At 40.1% G+C, this 27,632-nt stretch overlaps 1 protein-coding gene across 1 annotated transcript; it reads left to right on the forward strand.

The window, feature by feature from the left end:
* The first annotated feature begins 1,782 nt into the window (after positions 1-1,782).
* Positions 1,783-27,093, forward strand: LOC129821476 (beta/gamma crystallin domain-containing protein 2-like). Its single transcript, XM_055879161.1, has 6 exons — positions 1,783-1,824; positions 1,956-2,198; positions 2,322-2,617; positions 26,104-26,134; positions 26,357-26,599; positions 26,753-27,093. Exons 1-6 carry the CDS (start codon positions 1,813-1,815, stop codon positions 27,050-27,052), a joined length of 1,125 nt encoding a protein of 374 aa, XP_055735136.1. The 5' UTR covers positions 1,783-1,812; the 3' UTR covers positions 27,053-27,093.
* The last annotated feature ends 539 nt before the right edge of the window (positions 27,094-27,632 follow it).

Consider the following 27,632-nt stretch of genomic DNA (forward strand, 5'->3'; position numbering starts at 1 on the left):
TAGAGATGAACGTACTTTGGTGCGAAAAGTGTAAATCAATCTCAGAACAACAGCAAAGGACCTTGTGAAGATGCTGGAGGAAACAGGTACAAAAGTATCTATATCCACAGTAAAACAAGTTCTATATCGACATAACCTGAAAGTCCGCTCAGCAAGGAAGAAGCCACTGCTCCAAACCGCCATAAAAAAGCCAGACTACGGTTTGCAACTGCACATGTGGACAAAGATCGTACTTTTTGGAGAAATGTCCTCTGGGCTGATGAAACAAAAATAGAACTGTTTGGCCATAATGAGTGGCCAAAACAGTGTTTCTCAGTGTTTGTATGTTAGCACCCAGCCCAAGCCCAAGCCTTGTTCTGAACATATGATTCTCTTATTGGATTTTCCAGAGGTTCTCTGGTTTAGTTCTTGTGTATTTTTGAGTAGTCTTTTGAGGTTTGTTTTTCCCTGCTGTTTTTACCACTTTGGAGTTTCTTTGTATTTTGGAGGATATCCATTTTGTGCTTCTTGGCTTTATGTTTGGACATTGTGGATATAGATTCTTTGCCTGAAGATTTTGTTCTTTAATTAAACCACCATCTCTAGTACCGCTGTGTCTGCCTCATCTTCTGGGTTCTGACGATTATTAGTGACTGTTTCTCGCACCGGGTCCTGACAAACAAGGCACACCTTGTCACACCCTGACCTTAAAGAGCCTGTTTATTTCTCTATTTGGTTAGGTCAGGGTGTGATTTGGGTGGGCATTCTAGTTTGTCTGTTTCTTTGTTGGCCGGGTATGGTTCCCAATCAGAGGCAGCTGTCTATCGTTGTCTCTGATTGGGAATCATACTTAGGCAGCCTTTTCCCACCTGTGTTTGTGGGTAATTATTTATTTTCTGTGAGTGTTTGTGTGCGCCACGGTTGCGTCACGTTCGGGTTCTGTTCACCTGTCTTTTGTGAAGGTTTCACTTCAATTAAAGATGTGGAATTACATGCACGCTGCGCCTTGGCTCATTTATGACAGGGAATTTGAAGACAGCGATCGTGACACACCTGTTAATTGAAATGCATTCCAGGTGACTACCCCATGAAGCTAGTTAAGAGAATGCCAAGAGTGTGCAAAGCTGTCATCAAGGCAAAGGGTGGCTATTTGAAGAATCTCAAATAGTAACTATATTTTGATTTGTTTAACAATTTTTTGGTTACTACATGATTCCTTGTGTGTTATTTCATAGTTTTGATGTCTTTACTATTATTCTACAATATAGAAAATAGTAAAAATAAAGAAACCCTTGAATGAGTAGGTGTTCTAAAACGTTTGACCGGTAGTGTATATATAAATTAAACTATGTTATCGTAAAATATTTTTCTTTGCATTTATTGAACGTACCAAATGACTTAAAGCTATTCACAGTCACCAACCGACCCATGAAACCAAAATTCAAGCTGTTTGAAAAGATTTATGGATTATGTCACAGCTATAGCATAAAAACAATCTCAAGCCAAAGAACACTTTTATTGAACATGTTTCACTAAATACCTAGTGTGTTCTGAAATATGTACAACAGACCATTGTATATTACTTCCAAAAGCTCAGTTGTATTTACTTCTCAATGAAAAACCCCTATTCTAAAGTCTTCGTGGGATCCAGTCACATGGAAATGTAGCGAAAGCACTTCAGCACTCTATAGGCCTCTATACAGTGTTGCTGGGTCAGGGGTTTACACAATGGGGCCCACAGATTCTTTGGGTTTGGTCAGGTATAAAAGTAAGGGTCAACAGAGGCAGGACATCAGTTTAGCAACAGCACAGCTCAAAGAAACAACCGCAACCATGATGGGCAAGGTAGGCACTGCGTTTTAGCCTACAGTTTTAAGTTTAATGCTTGAATAATGGCTGGTTAAGTCAATTACAATATCTTTCAATTTATTTCTTTGGTAATAATTTTTACAAATGATTTATTTTTGCATTTTCAGATCATCTTCTATGAGGACAAGAACTTCCAGGGTCGTTCCTATGAGACCAGCCAGGACTGCCCTGACATGTCCTCCCACCTGAGCAGGTGCCACTCCTGCAGGGTTGAGAGTGGCTGCTTCATGGTGTACGATCGCCCCAACTTCATGGGAAACCAGTACTTCATGAGGAGGGGAGAGTACTCAGACTACCAGCGTATGATGGGAATGAACGACTGCATCAGGTCCAGCCGCATGATCCCCATGGTAGGTTGAAAATATTTAATCTTTAAAAAAGAATAATCATGCTCCTGAAAATATAACTCTCATATTACACAAGTTTACATATGATTTATCTGATCAATGAAACCTGTTATTTCCTCCGTACAGCACCGTGGAAACTTCAGGATGAGGATCTACGAGAGGGAGAACTTCGGAGGTCAGATGCACGAGATGATGGACGACTGTGACTCCATCCAGGAGCGTTACCGTATGTCTGACTGCCAGTCCTGCAACGTGATGGACGGCCACTGGCTGATGTATGAGCAGCCCCACTTCAGAGGCAGGCAGATGTACATGAGGCCTGGAGAGTACAGGAACTTAAGGGATATGGGCATGGGAATGGGAGGCATGAGCGGTGGCATGAGGTTCATGAGCATGAGGCGTATCATGGATAACATGACTATGTAATTTCCTCAAATGTTGTATGAAAATTGTTGATTAAACCTATTTCCACTGCTAAATTGTCTTCTTTTTGTGATTATCTTACTGAGAGCACTCCATGTTTAAGCATTTCACTATTTCAATCTCTACATCTTTAACATTTCAAAGCATACAATAGATGTACTGTATGCTCAATGTAAGGTAATATCCAGTGATATCTCAGATCTCAGATTAATGTGCACTTTTATTGGAAGAATGCCAATACAAGTGTACATTGTTAAGCAAATTATTTTCACAACTTATTTATTTACTGTTGTATGTTATCATAATCAGCCATATAGGCAACAATCCAATATATATTTGTATCTATAGATGTAAGAAGTGAAGAATAATAAGATGGCGCCGACAGAAATGGTCAACGTCTTACTTGCTCCAAATTGACTTTGCTATTTTGTGACTTTTTTGTGCTTATCCGTATTTTTTTGTACAGATAGCTCACACCATTATAATTCTGAACTACAACTCGACCTTGACTTCGACCTCAATTTCGGCTCCTACTTCAACTCAGCTGTTCCCTTGTTTACACCGGACCCTACTCCATTGTTCGGGCTATTTAAGCGCTGCAAGATGAGATGAGGGAGGAGGGCTGGAGTCCTTGTTAGACTCAGAAGCAGAGAAAATCGTCCGGCACTCCTCTCCGTTTTAGACAAATGTCCAGTCACTTGAGGACAAGATGGATGTGCTCCGTTCGATAGTTTCCTTCTAACGGGACGTGAAAACAATAATATTATATGCTGTTCAGAAACTTGACTGGCAGGCGATATGGACATAAAACTCCATGCTTCATCGCGACCGGACAGCAGACTAAGGCAAAACCAAAGGGGAAGTGTGTGCCTCTTTGTAAACAATAACTGGTGTGCTGCTTCATGTGTGAAGTAAGTCTAGAGCTTTTGCTCACCTGAACTAGAATACCTCATGGTAAGTTGCAGACCATTTTATCTACAAACAGTTTTCTTCTGTAATCATCACTGCATATAAAAATCTTCCCATCATGAAATAATTCCAATCATTCTGAATTTGTTCTGATTTGGACATCACGTTGTAAATTTCTCACAGCACACGCCTGTCTTTGTGTGGATGGCTGAGCTTGTGCGGATGCCTCTCTCTCGCACCCTCCCTTGACCTTGAAAAACTGTTCTGTGGGCACGTGCATTTGCTAGATCTGCCAATCCGGACTCGTGCGTCAAAGTGCTGAGGGTTTGATGTGTGGAGATTGTTTGCGATTGCAAAGACTTGGCTCTACTTTTTTAATTGACAATGCATATATATGTTCAAGATGGCTATCTCAAAACAATACCTGGGAACATCTGCTGATGGAAACTATCTACTAGTTAACTTTCTATCTTTCGCATTCACAACTAATCACAAGCTAACATTGCTTCTCCTTTGCTAGCTAGCCAATTTAATGTGTATCACGTAAATTCAGCGTTACTGTCACGCCCTGACCGTAGAGATCCTTTTTATGTCTCTATTTTGGTTTGGTCAGGGCGTGAGTTGGGGTGGGCATTCTATGTCTTGCATTCTATGTTTATTTTTCGATGCTTTCTATTTCTTTGTGTTTGGCCGTGAGTGGTTCTCAATCAGAGGCAGCTGTCTATCGTTGTCTCTGATTGAGAAGCATACTTAGGTAGCCTTTTTCCACCTGTGTGTTGTGGGTAGTTGTTTTCTGTTTTTTGTGTCTGCACCAGACAGAACTGTTTCGGTCGTTCTTGTTGTTTTTTTGTATTTCAGTGTTCAGTTTTTATTTAATAAATTATGAACACTTACCACGCTGCGCTTTGGTCACCTTCTTCTTCAGACGGCCGTGACAGTTACAGCGTAACACCCATCACATCAAGCAGCTGAAATGACAGCAAACTCATTTTTTTACCTTAGTTTCTATTGCCAATTCTTTAGATATATCCATTATAATAATGATCCTGATAAATTAATTTGCCTCGTTAAGAGAAGCTGTCAGTCTTGTCATGGTCATATACATGGCACGATGGAGATGACAAACAAAAAAACTGCAACATGTTGCATAGGTCGGGTAGGCTTATATTAACCCCCGCTGTACCAAGCCAAATGCTAGGCTAGTAGCGTGGAGAATAAATATTGTCTAGATGCCTTTTTTTCCAGGGGAGAAGTTTGCAAATTGACTGGCTAGGCTGTGGGACAGTGGATTCACATAGATAAATCTAATGGAACTGTTAACAGGCATTACCTGTGGAATGCTGGGATTGGGGTGCTTTAACTCACTGCTATCAACCAATCAGCATCCAGGATCCAAACAACCCATTTTATAACTTTTTAATTTGAATTTTTTTATTTAACCTTTATTTAACCAGGAAGGGCTCATTGAGATTTAAAATCTATTTTTCAAGAGCGTCCTGGCCAAGATAGGCAGCACCAAGTCATTACAAAAATTACAGACATGAAAAACTACAAGTAATCTAGTAAAAACCATAGAATTCACAAGAGTATTACAAAAATCAAAAACAACAAATTAAAAACATTGACAGGTCAGGGAATCAGTCTCACAATCATCGATCAGTGATTTAAAAATACCAATCGGGACAAGTTCTTCCAGTTTAAAAGTATTTTGTAAGTCGTTCCAAGATGATGGCGCAGAGTACATAAAAGCCCTTTTACCTAATTCAGTTCGGACATTTGGAACAGTTAGCAGGATAAAGTCCAGCGAACGAAGAGAGTACCCACCACATTTCTGAACAATAAAAATGCCCAAATATAAAGGTAGTAAACCCAAAATGGCTTTATAAATAAAAGTATACCAGTGACTGAGCCTACGAGTGACTAGAGAAGGCCAGCCAGCCCTGGTATACAAAGTGCAGTGGTGCGTAAGGGTTTTGCAGTTTAAAATAAATCTCAAAGTGCCATGGTAAAGGGTGTCAATTGATCTCAAACACTGAGCGGAAGCATTCATATATAAAATATCCCCATAGTCTAATAAATGCATAAATGTAGCTGAAACCAGCCTCCTCCTGGCTTCAAAAGAAAAACAGGCCTTATTCCTAAAATAAAATCCCAATTTCAGCTTAAATTTTTTTGTAAGTTGTTAAATATGCAATTTAAAAGAGAGGCCGTCATCAATTAAAATTCCAAGATATTTATATGAGGTTACAACCTCAATCTCCTTGCCCTGACAGGTAGTAATAGGTGAAAGGTTCAGAGGTCTATTTCTTGCTTTAGAAAACACCATTTGTTTAGTTTTGTTATTATTGAGGATAAGCTTCAATTGACACAAGGTATGTTGAACAGTATAAAAAGCAGTTTGCAAGTTCTGGAAAGCTTTTGTAAGAGACGAGGCACAACAGTAAATAACAGTGTCATCAGTATAAAAATGAAGTTGCGCATTTTAGACATTTTTGTCTAAATCATTTATATAAATAGTGAATAAGAGCGGACCAAGTACAGAGCCTTAGGGCACACCATTAAAGACAGACAATTTAACAGACATAAGCCCATCAAATTGAGTGCACTGAGTTCTATCAGACAGATAGTTAGCATGCAAGTGCATGCTCTGAAAGACCTACACTCGACAATCTCTGCCTTAGTATAGCATGATCAACTGTATCAAAAGCCTTAGAGATCAATAAAAAGTGAGACACAGTGCTGTTTTTTGTCAAGGGCTTCAGTGATATCATTTAAAACCTTCATGGCTGCTGTAATTGTGCTATGCTTCTTCCTGAAGCCCTGTTGGTACATTGATAAAATAGAGTTAGTAAATAATAACTCTTTTAGCTGTTCACCCACAAGAGTTTCAAGTATTTTCACCAGGGGTGACAGCTTTGAGATTGGCCTATAATTATTTAAAAGAGTTGGATCTCCCCCTTTTAAAAGTGGTAGGACAAATGCTGATTTCCAGATTTTCAGAATTTCATTACATTCCAGGGTTAGATTGAACAGATATGTAAGTGGTTCAGCTATGAAATCAGCTGCCAGATATAACTGTGCATATTGCTGTTATTATAAATAAAGATGAAAGAGTGTTTGCCTTTGTTATATCTAATGTACTATGTTTTCTCATACCATAAGGTTGAGGAGTTCCCAGTGTCAACTCTACGATAACATGAAAATGCAGGTCTCTGTAATGCATCCTATCGAAGTTAGACAGGCATGGTCTGTCCTGGGCATTGATCTTTTATGCCCTTTTTGAGAAGAGAACTGTGGCTGGTAACCAGTATGCCCTAACCATTACTGACCACTTCAGCAAATGGGCGATTGTTGAACTCTTGGAGGGCAAATCGTGAACAGAGATCGCTTCAATAGTCACCAACAAACTTCTTAATTTTGGGCTTGTGGACAACATCATCACTGACCGGGGAGTGGAGTTTGCAAATGATGTACATAGTCCTCGTACACCTGATTCATATTTAGTCATTTATTTGCAAAGGTATTTAAATCCTTATAAACTCAAAACCCAAACAGGATGTTCAGACAAACAGCAAGGTCCTTCTTCCTTTGGGTGTGTGTCCACTTAATGTTATATGTGACACATTGAAGACTAATTTGCCTAAGTCATTGGAAATGGCTGGTGCATGAGGTCTCATGAGATATGCATGCATTTAATATTTTCGACAGGTCTTCAATGGTGCGTAAAAGTAGATCAGAGTGTATGATTCAAAGGGCCCCTGCCAAAGCATCTGGTCACAGGGTCTAGATTTGCTGAGGTGCATCAACCCTCGCCATACTTCAATTCCAAAACACATGGGAAATCATGGTTGTGGTAAATAAACCCTTTACTCTTGTGGGATTTGGCCTATATGGATAGGGCTAAATGTGAATGTTTCTTACAGAAGAAATATGAAAAGCATACACTACCGTTCAAAAGTTTGGGGTCACTTAGAAATGTCCTTGTTTTTGAAAGAAAAGCACATTTTTTGTCCATTAAAATGACATCAAATTGATCAGAAATAGAGTGTAGACATTATGTCACGTTCGATATAGCGATGAGACCAAAGCGCAGCGTGATTTGAATGCATCTTCTTTTAATAAAGAAAGAACACAGAATGAACTATACAAAAACAACAAAACGAACGTGAAGCTATATAATCATAGTGCTGACACAAGCAACTAAACATAGACATAGATAATCACCCACGAAATACTCAAGGAATATGGCTGCCTAAATATGGTTCCCAATCAGAGACAACGATAAACAGCTGCCTCTAATTGAGGACCAATCTAGGCAACCATAGACATACAAAACCCCTAGACTGGTCCCAAACCCCATAAACATACAAAAACCCTAGACAGGACAAAAACATATAATCACCCATGTCACACCCTGACCTAACCAAAATAATAAAAATAAAAAAAATACTAAGGTCAGGGCGTGACACATTATTAATGTTGTAAATGACTATTGCAGCTGGAAACGGCAGATTTTTTATGGAATATCTACATAGGCGTACAGAGGCCCATTATCAGCAACCATCACTCCTGTGTTCCAATGTCACGTTGTGTTAGCTAATCAAAATTTATAATTTTAACCTTTTCACACGTACCAACACATGGGTGTGATCATTCTACAGTGGTCCCTGTAGCGTACGATCAAACTGGTGTGATTAGAACGCTTATTTAGAACACTTATTTAGAACGGCCAGGTTCGTATGATTCGACAATCAGCATTTGAGCTGGCCACTGTTTTTTTCAGAAACATTTTGCACAAACACAGTCCTTACAAAGTCCAGAATGTGAGCAGTTTAATTTTGGATGCAATGTTCAGACATTCACAGAAGTAGCTACAGTATGTAGGCTACATTTGTCCTAGCACTAACTGAGAAAAGATTGACATAACACAAGCATCATATTTTTATAACTCTTGGCTGACATAAACTACAATATGAATTAGCAAATAGAAATTACTATTTATAATTAACTTCTTTTGGGCAGGGGGGCAGTATTGAGTAGCTTGGATAAAAAGGTGCCCAGAGTAAACTGCTACTCAGTCCTAACAGCTAGAATATGCATATAATTGGTTGATTTGGATAGAATACACTCTGAAGTTTCTAAAACTGTTTGAATTATGTCTGTGTGTATAACAGGACTCATATGGCAGGCAAAAACCTGAGAAAGAAATCCAACCAGGAAGTGGGAAATCTGAGGTTTGTAGTTTTTCAACTCTCAAGATACAGTGGAAATGGGGTCATATTGCACTTCCTAAGGCTTCCACTAGATGTCAACAGTCTTTAGAACCTTGTTTGATGCTTCTACTGTGAAGAAGGGGGGAATGGGAGCTGAATGAGTCAGAGGTCTGCCAGAGTGGCATGAGCTGGACACGCACGTTCACGTGAGAGGTAGCTTGCGTTCCATTGCAATTCTATAGACAAAGGAATTCTCCGGTTGGAACATTATTGAAGATTTATGATAAAAACATCCTAAAGATTGATTCTATACCTAGTTTGACATGTTTCTACGAACTGTAATATGACTTTTCGTCTGAACTTTCGTCTGTACCTGCCCGCGTGTCGTCAGTTTGGATTGTGTACTAAACTCTCAAACAAAAAGGAGGTATTTGGACATAAATGTAACTTTATTGAACAATTCAAACATTTATTGTGGAACTCGGATTCCTGGAAGTGCATTCTGATGAAGATCATCAAAGGTAAGTTAAAATTTATAATGCTATTTCTGACTTTGTTGACTCCAAAACATGGCGGATATCTGTATGGCTTGTTTGGGCTCTGAGCGCTGTACTCAGATTATTGCATTGTGTGCTTATTTGGTAAAGCTTTTTTGAAATCTGACACAGCGGTTGCATTAAGGAGAAGCTTATCTAAAGTTCCATGCATAATACTTGTATTTTCATCAACATTTATGATGAGTATTTCTGTAAATTGATGTGACTCTGCAAAATCACTGGATGTTTTGGAAGCAAAACATTACTGAACGTAACGCGCCGATGTAAACTGAGATTTTTGGATATAAATATGAACTTTATCGAACAAAACATACAGGTATTGTGTAACATGAAGTCCTATGAGTGTCATCTGATAAAGATCATAAAAGGTTAGTGTTTAATTTTATCTCTATTTCTACTTTTTGTGACTCCTCTCTTTGGCTGGAAAAATGGCTGTGTTTTTCTGTGACTCTGTACTGACCTAAAATAATCGTTTGGTATGCTTTCGTCGTACAGCCTTTTTGAAATCTGACACGTTGGCTAGATTCACAACGAGTTTAGCTTTAATTTGGTCTATTGCATGTGTGATTTCATGAAAGTTTAATCTTTATAGTAATTTATTTGAATTTGGTGCTCTGCATTTTCACTGGATGTTGACACTAGCGTCCCACATATCCCAGAGAGGTTAATCACGTTTTATTTTACCTTGATTTAACTAGGCAAGTCAGTTAAGAATAAAATCTGATTTACAATGACTGCCTAGGAACAATGGGTTAACTCAGTCAAATCAAATGTATTTATAAAGCCCTTCTTACATCAGCTGATGTCACAAAGTGCTGTACAGAAACCCAGCCTAAAACGCCAAACAGCAAGCAATGCAGGTGTAAAAGCACGGTGGCTAGGAAAAACTCCCTAGAAAGGCCAGAACCTAGGAAGAAACCTAGAGAGGAACCAGGCTATGAGGGGTGGCCAGTCCTCTTCTGGCTGTGCCATGTAGAAATAATAACATAACATGGCCAAGATGTTCAAATGTTCATGGATGACCAGCAGGGTCAAATAATAACAATCACAGTGGTTGTCGAGGGTGCAACAGGTCAGCACCTCAGGAGTAAATGTCAGTTGGCTTTTCATAGCTGATCATTCAGAGTATCTCTACTGCTTCTGCTGTTTCTAGAGAGTTGAAAACAGCAGGTCTGGGACATGTAGCATGTCCGGTGAACAGGTCAGGGTTCCATAGCCAAAGGCAGAACAGTTGAAACTGGAGCAGCAGCACGGCCAGGTGGACTGAGGACAGCAAGGAGTCATCAGGCCAGGTAGTCCTGAGGCATGGTCCTAGGGCTCAGGTTCTCCGAGAAAGAGAAAGAAAGAGAGAAAGAAACAAACAAACAAAGAAAGAAAGAAAAAGAGAGAGAATTAGAGAGAGGATACTTAAAAACCTCTTTGGGAAAGGCGTGCCGCTTGCGGGACACCTCGACAACATCCGGTGAAATTGCAGAGCACGAAATTCAAACTACAGTATTATAAATATTTAACTTTCATAAAATCACAAGTGTAATACATCAAAATAAAGCGTTACCTCTAACGAGCATCTACCCCGGATCCGGGAGCACCCCCCCCCCCCCCCCCCCCCCCCCCCACACTGATTAGCATCGCTAGCATAGCGTCACAATTAAATAGTAGCATCTAAATATCATTAAATCACAAGTCCAAGACACCTAATGAAAGATACAGATCTTGTGAATAAAGCCACCATTTCAGATTTTTAAAATGTTTTACAGGGAAGACACAATATGTAAATCTATTAGCTAAACACGTTAGCAAAAATCACCATTTTTCTTGTCCACCATTTTCTCTCAACACCAGTAGCTATCCCCAATTCGGCTAAACTAAGATATTGATAGCCACTAACCAAGAAAAAACCTCATCAGATGACAGTCTGATAACATATTTATGGTATAGGATAGGTTTTGTTAGAAAAATGTGCATATTTCAGGTAGATATCATAGTTTACAATTGCACCCACCGTCACAACTGACTAGAATAAATACATAGAGCAACGTGTATTACCTAATTACTGATCATCAAACATTTCGTAAAAATACACAGCATACACTAATCGAAAGACACATATCCTGTGAATACAGACAATATTTCAGATTTTCTAAGTGTCTTACAGCGAAAACACAATAAATCGTTATATTAGCATACCACATGTGCAAACATTACCAGAGCATTGATTCTAGCCAAAGAGAGCGATAAAGTAATCATCGCCAAAATATATTAATTTTTTCACTAACCTTCTCAGAATTCTTCAGATGACACTCCTGTAACATCATATTACAACATACATAGAGAGTTTGTTCGAAAATGTGCATATTTAGCCACCAAAATCATGGTTAGACAATGACAAAAGTAGGTCAGCTGGTCAGAAAATGTCGTGCATCATATTAGACAGTGATCTAGTCTTATACATAAATACTCATAAACTTGACTAAAAAATACAGGGTGGACAGCGATTGATAGACAATTTAATTCTTAATACAATCGCGGAATTACATTTTTTAAATTATCCTTACTTTTCAATACAGGTTGCGCCAAGCGAAGCTATAGCAAACATAATGGCAGCATAAGCGTGTAACATATTTCGACAGAAACACGATTTATCATCATAAATTGTTCTTACTATGAGCTGTTCTCCCATCAGATTCTTGGGCAATGAATCCTTTCTTGGGTCTAATCTTCTTTTGGTCGAAAGATGTCCACTTGTCCGTCGAAATGCTCACTAACGTACGACCGGGACCCCGAAACGTGCCCGGAGCTTCAAAGTCTATTACAAAGCAATGCCTCAAAATCGCACTAAACGGATATAAATTGCTACAAAACGGTTTAAATGAACTACATTATGATGTTTCTAACACCTATAACGAGTAAAAACATGACCGACGCTATATTACTGGCTAAACCAAGACTTGGAAAAATGTCAGTCAGATATCCTTCTTGCGTTGAGCGCAGACTCCAAAGGAATCCTACTTCCGGTCTTTGGTAATTTATAGAGCCTGTGATTGCGCAATAGACTCCATTCAAATTGTCACCACTTACTGACATCTAGAGGAAGGCGTGGGCAGTGTTTGTATCTCATAGGATTAACAGAGACTTTTAAAACTGATCTGGAACCAGAGGCCAAGATGTCTAAATCTCATACACTTGGAGGAAAAGTGCTGTAGAATGAGTTCTGTTTCACTCAGAGACATAATTCAAACGTCTATAGAAACTAGAGAGTGTTTTCTATCCAATAATAACAATAATATGCATATTGTACGAGCAAGAATTGAGTACTAGGCAGTTTAATCTGTAGAGACAATTATGCTAATTTGAAACAGCACCCCCTATAGTTGCAAGAAGTTAACTTCTTGTTAATCCAGCCGCTGTGTCAGATTTCAAAAAGGCTTTACGGCGAAAGCAAACCATGCGATTATCTGAGGACAGCGCCCCGCATACAAAACCATTGAAAACATATTTCAATCAGGCAGGTGCGACACGAAAGTCAGAAATAGCGATATAATAAAAGCCTTACCTTTGATGATATTCTTCTGTTGGCACTCCAAAAGGTCAAAGTTACATCACAAATGGTCCTTTTGTTCGATAATGTCCTTCTTTATATCCATAAAAACTCAGTTTAGCTTGCGCGCTTCAGTCAATAATCCACCCAGTTTCCCTCCATCAAAATGCATACAAAATGAATCCCAAACGTTATTAATAAACTCTTCCAAACAAGTCAAACAACATTTGTAATCAACCCTTAGGTACCCTAATATGTAAATAAACGATACAATTTAACCTGTACTGCTCTGGCGTTCCGCCAGCGGAACTCCTCCCACATTCCACTGAAAAGGCAGAGAGCGCGAAATTCAAAATATATTTTTTAGAAATATTTAACTTTCACACATTAACAAGTCCAATACAGCAAATGAAAGGTACACATCTTGTGAATCCATCCAACATGTCTATGAATCCATACAACACGTATATTTATGTTAGCTCACCACCAAATACAAAAAAGGACAGACATTTTTCACAGCACAGGTAGCATGCACAAAGACAACCTAACTAACCAAGAACCAACCAAACTAACCAACAAACAACTTCATCAGATGACAGTCTTATAACATGTTATTCAATAAATCTATGTTTTGTTCGAAAAATGTGCATATTTCAGGTATAAATCATAGTTTACATTGCAGCTACAATCAGAAATTGCACCAAAAGCAGACAGAATAATTACAGACACCAACGTCAAATACCTAAATACTCATCATAAAACATTTCTGAAAAATACATAGTGTACAGCAAATGAAAGACAGGCATCTTGTGATTCCAGACAATATTTCCGATTTCTTAAGTGTTTTACAGCGGAAACACAATATAGCGTTATATTAGCTTACCACAATAGCCAGAAACACAAGCCATTTCCCAGCAGCAAAAGTTAGCGATCGTAACAAACCAGCAAAAGATATATAATTTTTGACTAACCTTGATATGCTTCATCAGATGACAGTCCTATAACATCAGGTTATACATACACTTATGTTTTGTTCGAAAATGTGCATATTTAGAGCTGAAATCAGTGGTTATACATTGTGCTAACGTAGCTACTTTTTCCCACAACATCCGGATATTTTTCTGACACTTTTTCTGACACACATATTCTAACCAAATAGCTATTCATAAACATAACTAAAAAATACATGTTGTATAGGAAATGATAGATACACTAGTTCTTAATGCAATCGCCGTGTTAGAATTCTAAAAATAACTTCATTACGACATAAGGCTTACGTTATGGCGAGCGAGTGCCCAAAACCTGGGCGCAAAACTAATAGTACACAGTTTGACAGATATATGAAATAGCATCATAAAATGGGTCCTACTTTTGATGAGCTTCCATCAGAATGTTGTACAAGAGGTCCTTTGTCAAGAACAATCGTTGTTTGGATTTAGAACGTCTTTTTTCCCTCTTGAATTAGCAAGCGCACTAGCCAAGTGGCGCGAAGCTCTCCTTCCTGAACAAAGGCACACAACGCAACACGCCTAACGTCCCGAATAAATTTCAATAATCTAATAAAACTATATTGAAAAAACATACTTTACGATGATATTGTCACATGTATCAAATAAAATTAAAGCCGGAGATAGTAGTCGCCTATAACGAAAGCTTTTCAGAAGGCAATTCCAGGTCCAACCTCGCGCTTTCCAGAAAACAGGAAATGGGTGACACGTCATTCCAAGAGGATTTATTCCATCTCAGACCAAGGTAAACACTCCATTTCTTCTCTCACTGCCTCTTGACATCTAGGGGAAGGTGTATGACGTGCATGTATACTAATACGTATCATGCCCATTTATAGGCAGGACCTAGAACAGAGCATCGATTTCAGATTTTACACTTCCTGGTCAGGAAGTTTGTGCCAAATGAGTTCTGTTTTACTCACAGATATAATTCAAACGGTTTTAGAAACTAGAGCGTGTTTTCTATCCAATAGTAATAATAATATGCATATTGTACGAGCAAGAATTGAGTACGAGGCCGTTTAAATTGGGCACGATTTTCCCCCAAAGTGAAAACAGCGCCCTCTGTCCTCAACAGGTTAAGACAGAGAATCGTTATTGTCTTTACCGGAGAAAAATACCAAAGAACGCGCTCTCTTCCACGCGCTTGGAAACACTACAGCCAAAATGGGAGCCACCTAGAAAAAGTACAATTTCACTACATTTTTCCAAAACCCAGCCTGAAACTCTTTCTAAAGACTGTTGACATCTAGTGGAAGATCTGAACTTCCACTGCAATCTGGGAGGACTTCGCCTTATAATAAAAGTGATAGCCATTCAAAATAAGCTGATTTTTTTGGGGGGGTGGTTTGTCCTTGGGGTTTCGCCTGCCATATCAGTTCTGTTATACTCACAGACATTATTTTAACAGTTTTAGAAACTGAGTGTTTTCTATCCAAATCTACCAATTATATGCATATCCTAGATTCTGGGCCTGAGTAACAGGCAGTTTACTTTGGGCACGCTTTTCATCCAGACATCAAAATACTGCCCCCTATCCCAAACAAGTTAAATTCATACAGGACACCGGATAAGACAGGAGAAATACTCCAGATAACAGACGGACACTAGCCCCACCGACACATAAACTACTGCAGCATAACTACTGACACAGGAGGGGTCGGAAGACACTGTGGTCCGACGATACCCCCGGACAGGGCCAAACAGGCAAGATATAACCCTACCCACCCACTTTGCCAAGCACAGCCCCCATACCACAAGAGGGATATCTTCAACCACCAACTTACCATCCTGAGACAAGGCAGAGTATAGCCCACAACGATCTCCGCCACAGCACAACCCAAGGGGGGGCGCCAACCCGGACAGGAAGATCGCATCAGTGACTCAACCGACGCACCACTCCTAGGGACGGCATGGAAGAGGAGCACCAGTAAGCCAGTGACTCAGCCCCTGTCATAGGGTTAGAGGCAGAGAATCCCAGTGGAGAGAGGGGAACCGGCAAGACAGAGATAGCAAGGGCGGTTCGTTGCTCCAGTGCCTTTCCATTCACCTTCACACTCCTGGGCCAGACTACACTCAATCATAGGACCTACTGAAGAGATGAGTCTTCAATAAAGACTTAAATGTTGAGACCGAGTCTCACATGGGTAGGCAGACCATTCCCTAACTGCCTTGTTCAGGGGCAGAACAACAGATTTTTACCTTGTCAGCTTGGGGATTCGATCTAGTCACGTTTCAGTTACTGGCCCAACGCTCTAACCACTAGGCTACCTGCCGTGAGCTCACTATTGATCGAAATAATTGAGTTAAACACTCTAAATTTGAAAGTATTCCAAAAATGGGTAGTTTCTGCGTGTTGCCATGCTTTTTTCCCCTCACAGAAACCAAAGATAATAAGAGTATACAAGATGAGTTTGGTCTGTTTATAGTATGCATGTTGAAGGGGGTGTGTCGTCTACCATTGTTCACATCACCATTCACTTCCGGAAGTTATCTAAAAATTTGTGAACCCTTATGTTATGATTTTTATGAATAATGACTAAATGATGTATACATTTAACGTAGAACGTATAACTAACAGAATTCTACCCTGTCACTGTATGATTGTATGAAATGTATTAGAATCATACATCTAACTCCGATGTGTGTAGTTTTAGTCAGAATTAGAATTAAGGTGTGAGACAATGTATGAGATAAGAGGAGCTATCGACAGACAAGCTGTACTACTGTGTTCCTTTCAGGACATTCTGTCCCCACCCAGGGAGGGGAGAGACCTTGGGCTTGTAGTAGATTTTATAACAGGTGGCAGACAATGTATGACAGGAAGACTTGTGAACTATATTGTCATTGTTTCTGAGAGGAGGAGGGACATTTATGACGAAATGTGAGGTACATAGACCAATGTACAGGAAATGATAGGCAGAACATTCCGTGAATAAACATTTGACTATTGTAGACTGGGCCTCTGTCTGTTTTTATTTCTATCAGTATCCTACAAATCCTGATATAGCAGACTGAGTAATTTAATTGAATTGGTTAAAGAACATGAGAACATAATTCTCCTAACACCTTACTCACCTCATTTTGTTATTACATTGTTGGTCCGACAAACGATTACGTGAAACCCAGAATGCATTGTTTGTCAACAAACATGGCTCCAAACACAGCTGGAATTAGCTTAGCTCATCATAATCAGTACAACCTTCAAAAAAGTATTTTACACACATAATATGTGCCCATTACAATCTATGCAAGAATCGGAATGCATGATTTGTCACTGGAACTTGAAAACATGTGAATAAAACAGTAAATATATAAAAAATTACCACACAAAACATTTTCTGATAGTGATTTATTGATACAAGCTGCGCGTGCCGGCAGTCTATCACGTAATCTCTCACTCCCACTCTGAGCCATTTGGTGTTGTTGTTTATGTATGTAGCTAGTGAGCTAAGCTGTAGCATTAGCACTGTCTTTCAAAAGGAGACAACTCTCAAATGCGGAAAGTCTGGAGATTTTTTTAAATTCTGACAATGAGTCTGAGTATGAAAGTAAGGAATAAGATTCTGACAGTGACAGTGACAGTGAGGAGCTGCCCCCCAACCTTGTAGCCATTGAGAACACTGAATCTGAAGACCCCTTATCCATTGACGAAGTCCCTGGTCCCTTTGAAGATGCTGGCGGAGATGGAGGTAGACCGACAGTGGATGAAGTACAGGAGTTCTGTGGTAGCTGGAAGGCCACCCCTCATCACTGTCAAGCGCTCCCAAAAACACTTCTGCAAGCAGGCCTTTCTAATCGACCTGGCCCAGGTATCCTGGAAGGATATTGACCTCATCCCGTCAGTAGAGGATGCCTGGTTGTTCTTTAAAAGTGCTTTCCTCACCATCTTAAATAAACATGCCCCTGTAAAAAAATGTAGAACTAAGAACAGATATAGCCCTTGGTTTACTCCAGACCTGACTGCCCTCAACAAGCACAAAAACACCCTGTGGCGGACTGCACTAGCATCAAATAGTCCCCATGATATGCAACTTTTCAGGGAAGTCAGGAACCAATACACACAGTCAGTTAGGAAAGCAAAGGCTAGGTTTTTCAAACAGAAGTGTGCATCCTGCAGTACTAATTCAAAAAAGTTTTGGGACACTGTAAAGTCCATGGAGAATAAGAGCACCTCCTCCCAGCTGCCCACTGCACTGAGACTGGGAAACACTGTCACCACTGATAAATCCACAATAATCGAGAATTTCAATAAGCATTTCTCTACGGCTGGCCATGCTTTCCGCCTGGCTACCCCAACCCCGGCCAACATCTCTGCACCCCCCGCAGCAACTGGCCCAAGCCCCCCCGCTTCTCCTTCACCCAAATCCAGACAGCTGATGTTCGAAAGAGCTGCAAAATTTGGATCCCTACTAATCAGCTAGGCTAGAAAATCTGGACCCGCTCTTCCTAAAATGATCTGCCGCCATTGTTGCAACCCCTATTACTATTCTGTTCAACCTCTCTTTCGTATCGTCTGAGATTCCCAAAGATTGGAAAGCGGCCGTGGTCATCCCCCTCTTCAAATGGTCAGACACTCTAGACCAAAAATGTTACAGACCTATATCCATGCTGCCCTGCCTTTCTAAAATCTTGAAAACCCAAATTAACAAACAGATCTCTGACCATTTCGAATCCCACCATACCTTTTCCGCTGTGCAATCTGGTTTCCGAGCTGGTCACGGGTGCACCTCAGCCATGCTCAAGGTCCTAAACGATATCATAACTGCCATCGATTAAAGACTGTACTGTGCAGCCGTCTTCATCGACCTGGCCAAGGCATTCAACTTTGTCAGTCACCGTATTCTTATCGGCAGACTCAACAGCCTTGGTTTCTCAAATGACTGCCTCGCCTGGTTCACTACTTCTCAGATAGAGTTCAGTGTGTCAAATCAGAGGGCCTATTGTCCGGACCTCTGGCAGTCTCTATGGGGGTGCCACAGTTCTCGGGTCGACTCTTTTCTCTGTGTATATCAATGATGTATATCAATGATGTCGCTCTTGCTGCGAGTGGTTCTTTGATCCACCTCTACGCAGACGACACCATTCTGTATATCTCAACCTTATTTGGACACTGTTAACAAACCAAACGAGCTTCAACGTCATGCAACACTTCTTCTGTGGCCTCCAACTGCTCTTAAATGCTAGTAAAACAAAATGCATGCTCTTCAAACGATCGCTGCCCACACCCGCCCGACTAGCATCACTACTCTGGACGGTTCTGACTTAGAATATGTGGACAACTACAAATACCTAGGTATCTGGCTAGACTGTAAACTCTCCTTCCAGACTCACATTAAGCATATCCAATCCAAGTTAAAGTTAAATCGGCTTCCTATTTCCCAACAAAGCCTCCTTCACTCATGCTGCCAAACATACCCTCGTATAAAACTGACTATCCTACCGATCCTCGACTTCAGCGATGTCATTTACAAAATAGCCTCCAACACTCTACTCAGCAAATTGGATGCAGTCTATCACAGTGCCATCCGTTTTGTAACCAAAGCCCCATATACTACCCACAACTGCGACCTGTATGCTCTCGTTGGCTGGTCCTCGCTACATATTCGTCGCCAAACCCACTGCCTCCAGGTCATCTATAAGTCTTTGCTAGGTAAAGCTCCGCCTTATCTCAGCTCACTGGTCACTATCGCAACACCCACCCATAGCACGCGCTCCAGCAGGTATATTTCACAGGTCACCCCCAAAGCCAACACCTCTTTGGTTGCCTTTCCTTCCAGTTCTCTGCTGCCAATGACTGGAACGAACTGCAAAAAATCACTGAAGATGTAGACTTATATCTCCCTCACTAACTTTAAGCTCAACTTTCAGAGCAGCTTACCGATCACTGCAGCTGTACACAGCCCATCCAACCAATTACCTACCTCATCCCCATATTTGTTTTTGTTTTTCTGCTCTTTTGCACACCAGTATTTCTACTTGCTTATCCGCACATATATCACTCCAGTGTAAATTGCTAAATTGTAATTACTTCGCCACTATTGACCTATTTATTGCCTTACCTCCTTACTTCATTTGCACACACTGTATACAGATTTTTCTATTGTGTTATTGACTGTACGTTTGTTTATCCCATGTGTAACTCCGTGTTGTTGTTTTTGTCGCACTGCTTTGCTTTATCTTGGCCAGGTTGCAAAGCTGTACTTAGTTATCCTCACACATATTGACTCCCATAACTTTTAAATGTTATTTCACTATTTGGTTGCATCTGCATGTTCATTTTAGAGGAAGAGTCTAAGGGGTTATGCTGGCCATATCGGAGCTAGCCAACATCTCTGCCTTGTCAACTATAATCATCCTCAGTGTGGTTAGGTTCAACCTAAAACGTATCGTTCTTACAGTATGTCTTGCTCATCATGTAAATCTCATCTATGTGTTATAGTTGCACATAGGATTTGATAACTGTTTTTGTTTTCTTAAAGAGAGCCTACATTTCTTATTGTCCTCTTACTGTTCAGGAGTCTGCTTCTTGTTACTTTGTTAGTACTGGAATTTATGGGATCCCTATGTCAAACTAATTCCACAGTGGGCCTAGTGTCTGTGGTTTTTTGTTTTTTCCTTTCACTGAAGACCTAGACAACCAGGTGAGGGGAGTTACTTACTAATTAGTGACCTTAATTCATCAATCAAGTACAAGGATGCAGCGAAACCCCGCAGACACTCAGCCCTCTGTGGAATAAGTTTAGTTTGACACATGTGCCCTAAATGGTTGGAAGTATGCAGAATGTATTACTTTATTTTTGTTGGTCAGCATCTCAATTTGGAGTGGTGGCGGGGGGGGGGGGGGGGGGGGGGGTGCTTTCTTAAGTATCATAAACACCTGCTATAAGACAGCAGATTGCTGAGACGTGACTTGTTTATGCATGTTTTACATGTAGTGCTTTTGGTCTGATATCTGCAATGGAGAGGTTGATAGTTTTCTTTTGGATAGCCTGTAATATCGCTTCCCCTCATACCCTGAAATAAAATCTGTTCAAAAAAATAACTCACTGTTCATTTCTGTTATCAACCTTCTAATTAAGCATAAGGCTGTAAATTATATCAAGGACTTGCTTTCTCCTTGGCAATATTCTGGCGACAAATGTATTATATTCTGGGAGACCCTCGCAACACAGTTGGGTCTTCAGTTCCACATTATGACAGCAGAGGTCACTCAAGTGACAAATGACAGCAAAAACAGATGCTTTTGGATAAATTGCAGTACCATGGGTTAGATATAACAATCTTTGATAGTAGTGTTGATAGTTGATTTGGCTTTACCACAAAATAGCCTTGCATTTAATTGCGGCCTCCTGAGTGACGCAGCGGTCTAAGGCACTGCATAGAAGTGGTAGAGGCGTCACTACAGACCTGGGTTCAATCCCTGGCTGTGTTGCAGCCAGCCACGACCGGGAGACCCATGACTCGGCGTACAATTGGCCCAGCATAGTCTGGGATAGCGGAGGGTTTGGCCGGCCTGGATATCCTTCTCCCATCGCGCTCTAGTGACTCCTTGTGGCGGGCCGGGCGCATGCACACTGACTTCTGTCACCAGCTGTACAGTGTTTCCTTCGACACATTAGTGCGGCTGGCTTCCGGGTTAAGCGAGCAGTGTGTCAAGAAGCAGTGCGGACCTTCGCCTCTCCCGAGTCAGTACGAGAGTTGCGTCAATGGGACAAGACTGTAACTACCAATTGGAAGTCACGAAATTGAGGAGAAAAAAGCGATAAAAAGTACCAAAACATTTCCTTACGTACGTACCCTAACCAAAAGCCATGGATTACAGTCAGTATCTGCGCTGGGCTAAAGCCTATAGCTACCGCTTAAAGGAACAGGACACAGACAAGGACGCTTACAAGAAAGTCTGCCACTTCAAAAAACCATAGTCAGTCAATCAACAATCTAATATTAATATTCTTCAAAAAATATTGATATTTAACTTACAATCTGTAGATACTTAGACAGGTTCAGAATTTATGTGAAATATCACAGCACAATTAACACCCCTTCAAATGAGTGAATTAGGCTTGTTCAGCCACATCCCTTGCCGAGGTGTATAAAATCGAGCACACAGCCATGCAATCTCCATTGACAAACACTGGCAGTAGAATGGTATCGTCCTAGGATGCCACCTTTCCACAAAAACAGTTTGTCAAATTTCTGGCATGCTAGACTTGCTGTAAGTGCTGTTAAGCGCTGGCATGCTAGACTTGCTGAAGTGGAAAGTCTAGGAGCAACAATGGCTCAGAAAGTAAGTGGTAGGCCGCACAAGCCCACAGAACTGGTCTGCCGAGTGCTGAAGCGCGTAGCTGTAAAAATCGTCTGTCCTCGGCTGCAACACTCACTCCCGAAGTCCAAACGGCCTCTGGAAGCAATGTCAGCACAAGAACTGTTCATCAGGAGCTCCATTAACTTCTTATGGCTGGGGGCAGTATTGAATAGCTTGGATGAATAAGGTGCCCAGAGTAAACTGCCTGCTACTCATGACAAATTGCTAATATATGCATATTATTAGTATATTTGGATAGAAAACACTCTGAAGTTTCTAAAACTGTTTGAATGAAGTCTGTGAGTATACCAGAACTCATATGGCAGGCAAAAAACTGAGAAAAAATCCAACCAGGAAGTGGGAAATCTGATATTTCAACAGTTTTCAACAGTTTTCAACTGCCTATCGAAGATACAGTGGGATATTGGTCATATTGCACTTCCTAAGGCTTACACTAGATGTCAACAGTCTTTAGAACCTTGTTTGATGCTTCTACTGTTAAGGAGGGGGAATGAGGGCTCTTTGAGTCAGGGCTCTGGCAGAGTGCCATTAGCTGACAAGGCTCGTTCACGTGAGAGAGTTAGCTTGCGTTCCATTGCATTTCTGCAGACAAAGGAATTCTCAGGTTGGAACATTATTGAAGATTTATGTTAAGTATCAAAAAAAATATGTAAAAAATACTTGATGAAAACAAATATGTGGCCTTACTGCTATTAGCCCATACAAACGCGTTGAATAACAGATTCACTACATGGAACAACAGATAGTCCCCCCAACTATCTAAAGGAAGTTTGTTCTGAAGTCTCTGTCCTATATCTGAGAGATATAAGAAAGATAAGGAAACTTTATTTAACACCTTATTTTTGGCACTAAACAGACTCCATATATACTTCCATTCATTTTTTCAACTGGTACCGGGGGACCTTCAGACGAGTCTTGTGAGGCCTGTGGGGGTCATAGAATTTCATCTTTCCATAGAGGGGTCATAGTAGTTTTTAGGCCGAACCGTTCGGATGCTACAGACAATTTTGCGAGAAGACTGATTTTTGGAATGTCTCATGGTCTGACAAACACCACTCTAGCTCTGTCACCTTTCACTACAGATGCGGAAGGGTGACCTACGTAGGGGATGTGGTTATTTGAGATGCATCCAATGCAAAAGAACAGATATCTGTAGCTTAAACTGACAGGCTTGTATTGGGATTTTTTTATTGAGCTAGTTAGATTTCTAGGGGGCCTGGACATCGACATTAGGGGGTGTAAACCCTTTACAGACCCTTACCTAAGTGTTACCTAAATTACTTTTTTTGGTGTTACTTAAAGTGATGCCAGAAAGGTACGGTATAATTTCAGCCAGTAGCACTCACGAGTCAAAACGTATCCCTGAAAATAGGGAACATCATCATCCATTATTTGAATTTTGGGGGGGATGCAATATGTATGATATGTTAACAATTACAAAATTGTTTAAAAAAAAGTGCTTAATAAGATCCCATTCAATCTCCTTAAGAGGGATTAAAAAATGTAGAGATGATTCATTTTATGATACACAATGCTATTTAAAGTTTTGTAACAGTTTCTCTAGTATCATGGTTATGAACCACAAAGGTTACTTAAGTAACTACTCACAATTGATTATGTATTCACTGGTTAGGACTGTCTGTCTACGTTAAGTCAGCACACTGAACAAAAGATGAGTAATAATACATAGTTTAACCTAAAAGATTTTCACTCTTAAAACCATGTGTGATTTCCTCTACTATAACCTGTTGGGGATGGGGGCGCTGTTTAGACTATTTATGCTAATTTGGCTAATTTTTGAAACGGCTTCCCACAAAATCCTTGATCGTACAATATGCATATTATTATTATTATTGGATAGAAAACAGTCTATAGTTTCTATAGGAGTTGAAATTTTGTCTCTAAGTGGAACAGAGCCCATTCTACAGCAATTTCCCTGACATGGAGTCAGATTTGAGAAATGTTGGCCACTCTTCTGAAGTCAGTTAAAAGGGCACTGTCGTTGCTATGACTATACGGACACTTCTTACGTCTTCCCCTGGATGCCTTTACGTGATGACGATTCCAATGGGGTCGATTGCGCGTTCACAGGCCCTACAAATGAAAAAACCCTGAAGCTAGTCATTCTTTTGGAGCTGCGTCATGCGCCTAGAGGACATCGGCGCGCACCTGTTCCAAGCGTTAGTTTAGCCTGTTATATTTCTCCGGTCATCTTTTCACTCGTTATAGGAGTTAAAAACATCATAAGGTAGTTAATTTAAAGCGTTTTATAGCAATTTATATCCGTTTAGTGCGATTTTGGGACATTTATTTTTGCAACGATGTGAAAAGTTGGGCATGCTTTTCAGTTCATCCCGAACGCAGTTGACATTTCCACATGGCAAGAGGACAGCTTTCCACCAAAAGACGATTTCTCCCAAGAAAGGATCCTTTGCCCAAGATACTGATGGAAGAACAGCTCAAGGTAGGACATTTTTATTATGATAAATCGTGTTTCTGTCGAAACATTTTAGTGGCTTAGGACGCCATGTTTTTTGACGTAGCTTCGCTTGGCGCAAACTGTATTGAAAAGTAAGGATAAATTAAAAAATGTAATAACGCAATTGTATTAAGAATTAAATTGTCTATCAATCCCTGTCCACCCTATATTTTTTTGTCACGTTTATGAGTATTTATGTATAAGAGTAGATCACTGTCTAAGTGGCGCAAGGACTTTTTCTTTACCAGCTTGTCTACATTTCACATTGTCTAACCATGATTTTGGTGGCTAAATATAAACATTTTCGATCAAACTGTATATGCATGTTGTAATGTGATGTTACAGGAGTGTCATCGGAAGAATTCTGAGAAGGTTAGTGAAAAAATTAATATCTTTTGGCGATGTTGACTTTTATCGCTCACTTTGGCTAGAATCAATGCTGGGCTGCTAATTGCTATGTGCTAAGCTAATATAACGATTTATTGTGTTTTCGCTGTAAGACACTTAGAAAATCTGAAATATTGTCTGTATTCACAGGATCTGTGTCTTTCGATTCGTGTATGCTGTGTATTTTTACGAAATGTTTGATGATTAGTAGTTAGGTAAACACGTTGCTCATTGTAATTATTCTAGTCCATTTGTGACGGTGGGTGCAATTGTAAACTATGCCATATACCTGAAATATGCACTTTTTTCTAACAAAACCTATCCCATACCATAAATATGTTATCAGACTGTCATCTAATGAGTTTTTTTGTTGGTTAGGGGCTATAAATATCTTAGTTTAGCCGAATTGGTGATGGCTACTGGTGTTGGTGGACAAATAAAAGATGGTGGATTATGCTAATGTGTTTTTAGGTAATAGATGTACATCTTTACATATTGTGTCTTCCCTGTAAAACATTTTAAAAATCGGAAATGTTGACTGGATTCACAAGATCTGTGTCTTTCATTAGCTGTATTGGACTTTAATGTGTGAAAGTTAAATATTTAAAAAAAATATTTTTTTTGAATTTCGCGGCACTGGTTTTTCAGTGGGGGGGGGGGGGGTGTGCCGCTAGCGCCACGCTGATCCTAGACAGGATAACATTGAGTCATTATACCAGCATTTAAAAAAGGCATCTTTCAAACCTTTTCAAAAAAGTATTGCACAATGTATGGAGAACCTTCCATTTCAAGGCTGTTACTAACTGTTGTAAACTCTCAAACAGTTTTGTTACTTTGTTTGAGAAACAGTCGATTTGGAAATAGCCTTTCTAAAGACTGAGGGATCCAGTCCCTGAAAATGTGGACGTCAACTCAGTAGCCTCAGTAGGCCTCTAGAGCATGATGCTGATGCAGGGGTTTGAACAATGGAGCTAGGGATTCTTTAGGTTTGGTCAGGTATAAAAGAAAGGGTTAAACCAGGTAGAAAGTCAGTTCAGGAGCAGCAACCAGCAGCACAGTGAGCAAATATGTCCAACACCAGCATGAACATGGGCAGGGTAAGCACTGGCAAGATTTCTTAGAATTATTTTTACTTTCATTTTCAGAGCTTGTTATACAAAAGGGCTCTTGTGCTCTACGCACCCCTAACTACAACATGATCATTTTACTTATCCCAATAACCTGGTTACCAGTGGGACTAAATAGCGCTGCAAATTCCTCTAAAATGTTTGTTTCCTACAATTGTTTAATTCAAAGATATGATTCCCTTTTATTTTCAGGCCACCTTCTACGAGGACAGGAACTTCCAGGGCCGCTCTTATGAGTGCAGCTCCGACTGCCCTGACATGTCTTCCTACATGAGCAGGTGCCAATCCTGCAGGGTTCAGAGCGGCTGCTTCATGGGGTACGAGCGCCCCAACTACATGGGAAACCAGTTCTTCATGAGGAGGGGAGAGTACTCAGACTACCAGAGTATGATGGGAATTACCGATGGTATCAGGTCCTGCCGCATGATCCCCATGGTAAGCCATATGATATTCAGGCTGCTGTAACAGTCCCACTAGAAGTAGCTGTGTGAAGTCCATAATCACACAAATCATATTGGCCCTGTGAGCTTATCAACAGTATGGTGTAGTCAGTAATTATTTCAAATATTTGTATTTCCCAAATAACAGCACCGTGGAAACTTCAGGATGAGGATCTACGAGAGGGAGAACTTCGGAGGTCAGATGCACGAGATGATGGACGACTGTGACTCCATCCAGGAGCGTTACCGTATGTCTGACTGCCAGTCCTGCAACGTGATGGACGGCCACTGGCTGATGTATGAGCAGCCCCACTTCAGAGGCAGGCAGATGTACATGAGGCCTGGAGAGTACAGGAACTTCAGAGATATGGGCATGGGAATGGGAGGCATGAGCGGTGGCATGAGGTTCATGAGCATGAGGCGTATCATGGATAACATGACTATGTAATTTTCTCAAAGGTTGAACGGAAATTGTTGATTAAATTTATTTCAACATTTTAAAACTGCTACATTTTCTTATTTTTGTGATTGTTTACTCAGAGCATTCCATGTTTAAACATTTCATTATTTTACTCTCCTACATCTTTAGCATTTCAAATTTCTGTGTAGATATCTGTTTGTTCACAATAGATGTATGCTGATGTAAAATAATATCCAGTGATATTTAAAATCTTTAATTTAGAAAATATTACTTGATCCTGCCATATTATTTTGCAATGCTCAATTGTAATGTTTTTCGAATAAACTCACATAAAACATATTTAAGTGATAACAGAGTTATCTAAAATAATAATTATAGGGTGGGAGGAAGGTTAGCAACAATTAATTTGCATTTGTTTACAAATCTCATATCTATAAAACCACGGTCAAGGTGTAATTAGACATGCAGCAAACAAGTATAAAAGTTGTTCTAGGTATCAATGTATACCTAAATGACGACCTAAATACATATGTATTAATGTGCACTTGTATTGGAAGAATGCCAATACAAGTGTACATTGTTAAGCAAATCATTTTTACAACACATT

The sequence above is a fragment of the Salvelinus fontinalis genome, chromosome 23, assembly GCF_029448725.1.
Source record: "Salvelinus fontinalis isolate EN_2023a chromosome 23, ASM2944872v1, whole genome shotgun sequence".
Taxonomy (NCBI): domain Eukaryota; kingdom Metazoa; phylum Chordata; class Actinopteri; order Salmoniformes; family Salmonidae; genus Salvelinus; species Salvelinus fontinalis.